Here is a 9,313-nt window from a genome sequence, read left to right as displayed (position 1 = left end):
AAAAAACTCACTGAAAAGCCTTCAGCTTAATCCAAAATGCTGCAGCAAGAGTCCTGACAGGGACTAGAAAGAGAGAGCAGATTTCTCCTGTTTTGGCTTCCCTTCATTGGCTTCCTGTTAAATCCAGAATTGAATTCAAAATCCTGCTCCTCACATACAAGGTCTTAAATAATCAGGCCCCATCTTATCTTAATGACCTTGTAGTACCATATCACCCTATTAGAGCACTTCGCTCTCGCTCTGCAGGCCTACTTGTTGTTCCTAGAGTATTTAAAAGTAGAATGGGAGGCAGAGCCTTCAGTTTTCAGGCCCCTCTTCTGTGGAACCAGCTTCCAGTTTGGATTCGGGAGACAGACACTATCTCTACTTTTAAGATTAGGCTTAAAAATTTTTCCTTTAGGCTGTGACCAAAGTGACTTCCATGAGATCCCACTGATGTTATCATTTTTTCTCTGTATCTATTATTGTAGAGTCTACCTTACAATATAAAGCACCTTGAGGGGACTGTTGTTGTTATTTGGCGCTGTATAAATAAAAGAAATTGAAAATGAAAAGCTACGTTTCTACTAATCACCACAGGTCTGTGTGCTGGTCAGTTTTCAGAGGTCCAGCACAGCATCTGTCATCATACTGCATCACAGCATGGTACATTAGTTGCATGTCTCTGAACAGGAGAGCTCTCCAGCACATCATAAAAACAGCTGGTGGCCAAACTGTGTGCAATCAATCTCAGGTGGAGCCTTAAAAGCCAAGAACACCATCAGAGGTCCAGCCTAGCCTGGACTCATTCACTGTCCCTATGCCATCCAGAAAGGCCTGTAGGACATTTATCCTTTAACTTACCTTTGTAATGTGGAGGAAATGAACCAAATTATTAACATGATTTTGCTGTGCTCTAAGACATCATCTGATTAGATCTCATTTTGATGGATTGGTGATAACTGTTCCAAGCAGGTCCTTGGACGACTCAAGCAGGTGGTTTTAGCCACAAAAAGCTTTTACGCTGCCGACAATAGCAAAATGGTTAATGCTGCATGTCTTCATCATGAATAATCCTGTTAAAAATCTCTTTTCCAGCATCCTTTTAAAACTTTTGGGACATTTCTTCAGATTTTGTGAAATAAGAGGAAGGTTAAAACTGGGTCTATAATTAGGTGGACTGGGAGCAGACACAGACTTTATGGGGATGGGTTGTTGGAGGATGACAGAATGAGAGAAGTTGCAGAGCCATCTACAACTGCATCTCTGCTTCCTGTCCAAACGCTGGATACTCATGTGGAATACAATCGATTGAGCTCACAAAGTCTCTAACTTAAGGTTTCTAATAATAGAATCACCAGTAAGTGATGAGGTAGGGACATGAAGAAAGTAGTCAGTAGTACAGGAGATGAGAAGGACAGAGAAGGAGTTGCACTGTGTCTTTGTGAATCTAGACAAACCATATGACTGAATGCCAAGAGATGAACTGTGGTGCTGTGTGAGGAAGTCTGCAGTGGCAGAGAAGTATGTGAGGGTGGAGCAGGACATGTATGACGAAAGCGAGAGAGTGGTGAGGTGTGTGGTGGGACGGACGGTTGAGGGTGGGGGCGGGATTACATCATGGATCAACTCTGAGCCTCTTCTTGTTTTCAGTGGTGACGGTGAAAAGAAGAGAGAGAGAGGTGATGGATGGAGTTAGCCTGCGTGCAGATGTGCATGACAAATGTCACCTGTTACACAACATTGTGAGGGTGATGCACATTGTCCCTGCTGCTTTTCTGTACATGTTAAAAATTCAGCACAGACAGTTTTTAGTACTAGTTTATCCACAGACTGTATATTAAACAAATACACCAGGTGGGCACAGCCACCCAGACATCACCCAGTGATAGTTCTGCATGTGTGAAGCATGAAGCTGAGACTTTTGTCAGTTTTCAGCATTTATCAACCACACGAGCTAAGCCCACCCTAAAACACACCTGGCTTTATGATCCTTGTTACACTAGTGGGAACCACAACGTACAAAATGAACATTATGTGATATTTCGGGGGACTTGAAAATATCAGCTGAGACCATCAAACCACCAGGAAACTTTTTACTGAGGTCACACAACAAAGCAGCTACAGTGACGTTTATAGCAGACTTCTTTCTGAAACCACAGGAGTGGCTCCACCTGTTGGTCATTAGAAGAAATGCAGGTTTAAAGCAGTTAAATTCAACTTTATTTATATAGCGCCAAATCACAACAACAGTTGCTTTGAAGCGCTTTATTTTATAAGATAAAGACCCTACAATAATACAAGGTAAACATAGAAACCCCCACAGTCACATGACCTGCTATGAGCAAATGCTTTGGTGATTTCAGGACTTTTCACTCCTGAAATCTCCTGAAGTCCATCTTCAACCCATTTCATCTTCTTCTATTAACTGATTGTCTGGATGTTCACCAGACTGTGTTTCAGCCACATCGAGAGAAAAAGGTTAAAATCTGAGGAACATTTGTTTCTGCTCTTCTTCATATAAAGTTGCTCTATGAGAGCGCTCCAATACTGTAAAACAAGTATCACTTATGTTGCTGTTACAGTTTCACAACAGCTGGACTCAGACACGGGAATCGACTCAGAATAAAAGTTTACCCTAAGAAAGCTCGAAATGTGCAGAGTGGCTGAAAGGTGGGACTGCTCTTAGCATAAAGAGAACGCGACAGGCAGGTAAGTCCATATTAATCCATATATAGGGGAAACTCCACGGGGTTGAACAAATACATGTCTGAATACTGATAAGTCCTATATAGACACTTAACTGTTTCACACTGCATCAACAATGAAAGGTCTGTGGTGTCAGAATAGAAAGCACATAGGAAGTTGGACAGACCAGAGAGATCTACTTTGGTCCCATTTGAGAGAGGCGTAGTGAAAAGGGAAACTGAACAGTTCCCTGTTTTAGTGAAACTCGACTCGTCACAAACTTTCCAAGATGCACAACAGGGTCTCCCCGCTTCTTCTTCCAACTGTATAAATGTGAAGCAGGTGGACAGCAGTGACACAGCACAGAGAACAAGCCGACAGAGCTCAGCTGAGACTTTAATCCACTGCTGCAACACGAAGCCAACAAACAAACTTCAGGATGGCCGCTCCTCGTCTCGCTCTGTCTGTGGTTGTGCTCATGCTGGCTGTCATCGCTCTGACTGAGGGTAAGGCTCGTTTTAATGATCTGACCTTTACACTGTGTGATGAATAACAATTTTTGAAATTAATATTAATTCATATTCAACGTATATATAAAACAAACAAAAAACAAAATAAAGCACACACAAGTCTCAGGACATTCAAATGTGCAATGTGAAAATAATAACTCAAAGTGATGATTATATATCTAAATGTCGGCAATGACTAGACGATATTTTCTAATGAAAACAGCAGAGCTGAACAAATCTGAAAGTAAAATAATTAATGTTAATGCAGCATTAAACTTATTATTAACATATTACTTCATAGATACAGTAAACAGAGGACAGGTCACATGACAAATCTGACCACTTCATAACTCAGGGGAACAAATGAGCAGTTGCACAGTGTCGTCAACTAAACATACAGTATCAGATGTGACCTCACACCAGCCAGCAGGAAACTGAATCGGAACAAAAACCAGGAAGCAGATGATGTGGTGCTGTGTCAGTGGCTCAGTTGTTAACTTGTTCCTGTTTGTTTGCAGGTATGCGCGGTGCTGGCCCAAAAAAGTGCTGCTTCCGCTTCAATGACCAGGAAGTGCCTAAAGGAAGAGTGGTCAGCTACGTCAAGACCAGCCAGCGCTGCTCCAAGCCCGCCATCCTGTAAGTACACAACCTCACAAACACACATCACCACCATCACCAAACCTGCCCCTCCATCCTCTGACTCTCCTCTTTCTGTGAACCTTCAGGCTGAACACAGTGGCAGGCCGACAGCTGTGTGTCAGACCTTCGGCCCCCTGGGTGAAGCAGCTCATCAGCTACCTGGATGCCAAAGCCGTCCCAGGACAGACATCCAACCTGTAACCATGGAAACTACTTTGGAAGAGCCTTCATGGACAAAAGCTGGACAGTTTATATGTTTAAATGCTGGAAGTTTGTATAACCAAACAGCAGCTCTTCTGTCTACATGCTGAATCTGTATCAGATATTCTTATACTTAAAGACATAATTATGAGATTCATTTGCAAATAGGAATAATTTCCTGCAATCCAAACATTTCTTTGTTTGTTTACTCTGTCGTTCTTTTAATACTGATATTTAATATTTTTACATTTCTGACTTTGAATATTTATCTTATTATACTGAATAACGAGTGTTTTTGCTTAATACAACACTGAAAGTCTGACCGTAAGCACTGTGATACTTTGGAGTGTAATCTGAAATGACTTGAGAAGCTGTTCTTTGTGAAAGAGCAGTGCCTCCCACCTCCACATGGTGTCATCAGTAAACAGCAGAGTATAAGCTATGGGCTGCAGCACTGTTCCTGCACTGTGGACAGTTCGCTTGGTTTTGATGTAAAACTTAAGTATTTGTGTTTTTATGATTGTGCTGAAAACTTCACTTTAAAATAAAGGATAAAGGATCAGTGAAACTTTGTCATTGTGAGTCTTCTTACAGAGGATGTATACATCTCCAGTATCCCTGTTTCCAGTTTGGTTAGTGTTTGTAAACACTTTGTTTTTTGCATGCTACTACTAAGTTGAGTCCTAAATTAAAATTAAAGAATAAATGAAAGTTTGTCTTTGCAGTTTTTTTTTTTCTCATAAAGTAACAATTTGTGCCACTTAAATAAACGGTAAGGAAACTGCTGGTTTTCCAAAGGAACACCAGAGAGCCCAGCTAAACAGATCACATCCTGTGATGTGCAGATTGGTTGCTATATTAAGTTAGCATCAGTTCAAAGCTCTTGGTCATGCTCGTGCTTTGCTGCTTAGTTAGAGCTGGGTCATGATGCCAGCACTCCTGTAAATTTACAGTGTACAGAATTAAAAACTTCAATATCGATCACTTCCTGAATAACAATATTCTTTGCAAGGAGCAAAGGGACATCCTGATAATAATGAATTACAGTCGTCCAGCCTGGAAGTAATAAATGCATGAAGTAGTTTTTCAGCATCACTCTGAGACAGGATATTTCTAACTTTAGAGATGTTTCAAAAATGGAAGAAAGCAGTCCTACATATTTGTTTAATATGTGCGTTGAAGGACATGTCCTGGTCAAAAATGACTTCAAGGTTCTTGGCTTTGCTTTGTGTCATTTAACAAACTCAGCAACATGTTTAAAACTGAGTTTAAAATTCTAAGCGTGTGTAATGGGCAGAAAAAATACATTCTCGTCCACTAGAGGGCAGTACAGCCACGTGCTCTAATTAAATTGGTAGCAAAGTAAAACTTCTACCTGTAAAACTGAAGAAGACGAAGAAGAAATTGCATAGTCAGGCTACGAGAGAGACCGCGCAATGCCTCATAGCAATAGATAAATATTTGAAATGTAGTCAGTCTGACCTGGGTTCTGGAGAAATTCCGGCCCAGATGAAGACCCTAGCACGAGTAGTGGTGAGAAGAAAGCAAAAACGTTATACTGATGATCAAAATGTTTTTTGTGACATTTTTGTTTGGTGGTGTGCTGTGTGATTTTTCTAATGTGAAATATCTGCTGTGGCTCCAAAAGGTTCGGAAACACTGCTATAAGGTGTTGTATCACATCAAAATGATTATTGCTGTGCTTCTGTTTTACACTGAAGGATGGGGAAATATTGTTTGTTTTCTGCAAAATTACAATGAAAATGCACACTATTTAAAATGACTTACAGTCTAATGATTTCCTTGAATTACTTTTGGAGAATTACGTCATTAGGCATGGGACGTATTATAAACTATTACCAAATCTGTCATTATGTCTAGCCGGGGTCAGCATATCACAAATATATACATATTCGTTTTTCTGAGACAAGATGTTTCTAATATACAGACATCTAGTGTAATGCAATTGATTGTACACTGCTGTGTAGTCCATTGTTTTTAAATTATGTGTTATCAAAAATGATTTCAGGAAACACTGTTAAATGTGCAGTTTCTATGCCATATGTGAGGACATGATCCAGAGTGTGGGATCATTTCCAGTTTAAGAAAAGCCAATTGAGTCTAATAAAAAGTTAAATGAGGTTTTGAAATTGTCGTTTTCAACATCTACACAGATATTAAAATAACCTGCACTATTTATTTGATCATAACTGAGTGCTAACTCGGGTAAAATGCGGAGAAATCAGAGAGTAACTCTGAGTAAGAGCTAGATGGATGGTAGATTATTACAACAAAAAATGTTTTTTTTGAGTTTTTCAGGAAGGGTGGACAAAGGTCAGAGTCAGGCTTTCAAATGAATTAAAACTGTCTGTCTGTCTTTGGTTGATTAATAGGCTAAAATGAAAGATTGCTGCCTCTCCTCCTCCTCTGCCTGTGCGTTGAGGACTGACAGTTAGCTGGGATTTTTTGGTGGATTCTGAGCAGACACAGTCTATATGTGGATGGGGTGTTGGGGGAATAACAGGAGGTGGGACACTGCAGAGAGGCGTGTAAGATTCCAGCTCTGCTTCCTGGTTGCATCTCTGGATAGTCACGTTTCTGGGTGCTTAATAAAAGCACTCATTTTTCTCAAAATAAGAGCTGCTCCATCTACAGTGAGATGGATGACGTCTCTCCTAATAATAGCAGAGGTTCCCTAGAAAGTTTCACAATTTTCTGTGAAGCCAAAGTCGCTTTCTGGACAGACAGCCAGCAATTTATGGAGAATACGCACTCCTTGTCTGACTGTGCGGGGGGCCGGAAAAAAATTACAAGCTCCAGTACTGTTTTATGAAAGATACAAACTGACTCATTAATAAAAACTGATTTTTATTTCCCTTTTTATAACTAGAGAAGGAAAGAAGGACTATCGACTGGCTAGGCAGAGAGGCCAATCTGGAAAGGATGTGCAGCAGATTAGGGTGATGAAGGAAAGAGATGGAAATGTACTGATAGGTGAAGAGGGGTGCTGAGAAGAAGGAAGGAGTACTTTGAGGCTGAAAAAAGAAGAAAATGAGGTAGAGCGAAGTGGAAAGATGAATAACCGTTAGTTATTCAGAAGGTAAAGAGGATCAGTAAGAAGGAAATGCCGGCAGCTGTGAAGAGAATGAAGAGTGGAAAGGAGGTTGGTGCAGATAAGATAAGATAGAACTTCATTAATCCCTGGTGGGTTCCTCTGGGAAATTCGGTTTCCAAAAGCACAGCACCGACAGAAGTTACAGTTACAGAATGTTATATATATATACACACAGGCTGTTACAGTTTCACAACAGCTGGACTCAGACACGGGAATCGACTCAGAATAAAAGTTTACCCTAAGAAAGCTCGAAATGTGCAGAGTGGCTGAAAGGTGGGACTGCTCTTAGCATAAAGAGAACGCGACAGGCAGGTAAGTCCATATTAATCCATATATAGGGGAAACTCCACGGGGTTGAACAAATACATGTCTGAATACTGATATATGTCCTTTTTATAAACATTGAACTGTTTCACACTGCATCAACAATGAAAGGTCTGCAGTGTCAGCGTGATAGAGAGGCGTACTAAAAAGAGAAATTAAACAGTTCCTCATTTTAGTGAAACTCGACTCGTCACAAACTTTCCAAGATGCACAACAGGGTCTCCCCGCTTCTTCTTCCAACTGTATAAATGTGAAGCAGGTGGACAGCAGTGACACAGCACAGAGAACAAGCCGACAGAGCTCAGCTGAGACTTTAATCCACTGCTGCAACACGAAGCCAACAAACAAACTTCAGGATGGCCGCTCCTCGTCTCGCTCTGTCTGTGGTTGTGCTCATGCTGGCTGTCATCGCTCTGACTGAGGGTAAGGCTCGTTTTAATGATCTGACCTTTACACTGTGTGATGAATAACAATTTGAAATTAATATTAATATGATATTCAGCGTTTATACGTAACAATAAAAATGTTTTTTTTAATTTTTAATTGAGAAAAACAAAAACAAATCACTCAAATCATTAATTTTATTACACAGCAACAATAATTCTTGGCTGTTTTATTTACAAACTAATAGACCATTAATAGCAAGCTATTGATTTTATTTTTGATAAACAATGTATGAAACTTTTCTTCAATCTTTTTCATTCATAGGAGTTACTAGAAAGAAATTCTATTTCTGAAGCTAAAGTCATGAACCATTGAAGCTGTAGCATTCAGTAGTTTGTCTAAGATAAAGAGTCCATTCTAATGTGCAATATGAAAATAATTAATGTTAATGCAGCATTAAACTTAATATTAACATATTACTTCATAGATACAGTAAACAGAGGACAGGTCACATGACAAATCTGACCACTTCATAACTCAGGGGAACAAATGAGCAGTTGCACAGTGTCGTCAACTAAACATACAGTATCAGATGTGACCTCACACCAGCCAGCAGGAAACTGAATCGGAACAAAAACCAGGAAGCAGATGATGTGGTGCTGTGTCAGTGGCTCAGTTGTTAACTTGTTCCTGTTTGTTTGCAGGTATGCGCGGTGCTGGCCCAAAAAAGTGCTGCTTCCGCTTCAATGACCAGGAAGTGCCTAAAGGAAGAGTGGTCAGCTACGTCAAGACCAGCCAGCGCTGCTCCAAGCCCGCCATCCTGTAAGTACACAACCTCACAAACACACATCACCACCATCACCAAACCTGCCCCTCCATCCTCTGACTCTCCTCTTTCTGTGAACCTTCAGGCTGAACACAGTGGCAGGCCGACAGCTGTGTGTCAGACCTTCGGCCCCCTGGGTGAAGCAGCTCATCAGCTACCTGGATGCCAAAGCCGTCCCAGGACAGACATCCAACCTGTAACCATGGAAACTACTTTGGAAGAGCCTTCATGGACAAAAGCTGGACAGTTTATATGTTTAAATGCTGGAAGTTTGTATAACCAAACAGCAGCTCTTCTGTCTACATGCTGAATCTGTATCAGATATTCTTATACTTAAAGACATAATTATGAGATTCATTTGCAAATAGGAATAATTTCCTGCAATCCAAACATTTCTTTGTTTGTTTACTCTGTCGTTCTTTTAATACTGATATTTAATATTTTTACATTTCTGACTTTGAATATTTATCTTATTATACTGAATAACGAGTGTTTTTGCTTAATACAACACTGAAAGTCTGACCGTAAGCACTGTGATACTTTGGAGTGTAATCTGAAATGACTTGAGAAGCTGTTCTTTGTGAAAGAGCAGTGCCTCCCACCTCCACATGGTGTCATCAGTAAACAGCAGAGTATAAGCTATGGGCT

The 9,313-nt window shown here is 40.4% G+C and overlaps 3 protein-coding genes across 3 annotated transcripts in view; 2 read left to right on the top strand and 1 right to left on the bottom strand.

Moving 5' to 3' along the window:
* Positions 1-9,313, bottom strand: part of LOC102304763 (monocyte chemotactic protein 1B) — a 24,471-nt gene that overhangs the window by 712 nt on the left and 14,446 nt on the right. The window lies entirely within an intron of this gene.
* Positions 2,775-4,049, top strand: LOC121811827 (monocyte chemotactic protein 1B-like). Its single transcript, XM_042214916.1, has 3 exons — positions 2,775-3,173; positions 3,695-3,812; positions 3,902-4,049. The coding sequence occupies exons 1-3, from the start codon at positions 3,107-3,109 to the stop codon at positions 4,014-4,016; spliced, it is 300 nt and encodes a 99-aa protein (XP_042070850.1). The 5' UTR covers positions 2,775-3,106; the 3' UTR covers positions 4,017-4,049.
* Positions 7,668-8,898, top strand: LOC102297213 (monocyte chemotactic protein 1B). Its single transcript, XM_014331716.2, has 3 exons — positions 7,668-7,878; positions 8,544-8,661; positions 8,751-8,898. The coding sequence occupies exons 1-3, from the start codon at positions 7,812-7,814 to the stop codon at positions 8,863-8,865; spliced, it is 300 nt and encodes a 99-aa protein (XP_014187202.2). The 5' UTR covers positions 7,668-7,811; the 3' UTR covers positions 8,866-8,898.

The sequence above is a fragment of the Haplochromis burtoni genome, unplaced genomic scaffold, assembly GCF_018398535.1.
Source record: "Haplochromis burtoni strain Fernald_Lab_line unplaced genomic scaffold, NCSU_Asbu1 Contig_627, whole genome shotgun sequence".
Classification (NCBI taxonomy): domain Eukaryota; kingdom Metazoa; phylum Chordata; class Actinopteri; order Cichliformes; family Cichlidae; genus Haplochromis; species Haplochromis burtoni.
This window is presented reverse-complemented; position numbering and strand designations above follow the sequence as displayed.

What these genes read in the sequence shown, in the direction of transcription:
- LOC121811827 (XM_042214916.1), top strand. Translation starts at nt 3,107, where the DNA reads ATGGCCGCTCCTCGTCTCGCTCTGTCTGTGGTTGTGCTCATGCTGGCT. An exon ending in TGTCATCGCTCTGACTGAGG is followed by an intron (nt 3,174 to 3,694) that starts GTAAGGCTCGTT and finishes GTTTGTTTGCAG; the next exon opens with GTATGCGCGGTGCTGGCCCA. An exon ending in TGCTCCAAGCCCGCCATCCT is followed by an intron (nt 3,813 to 3,901) that starts GTAAGTACACAA and finishes GTGAACCTTCAG; the next exon opens with GCTGAACACAGTGGCAGGCC.
- LOC102297213 (XM_014331716.2), top strand. Translation starts at nt 7,812, where the DNA reads ATGGCCGCTCCTCGTCTCGCTCTGTCTGTGGTTGTGCTCATGCTGGCT. An exon ending in TGTCATCGCTCTGACTGAGG is followed by an intron (nt 7,879 to 8,543) that starts GTAAGGCTCGTT and finishes GTTTGTTTGCAG; the next exon opens with GTATGCGCGGTGCTGGCCCA. An exon ending in TGCTCCAAGCCCGCCATCCT is followed by an intron (nt 8,662 to 8,750) that starts GTAAGTACACAA and finishes GTGAACCTTCAG; the next exon opens with GCTGAACACAGTGGCAGGCC.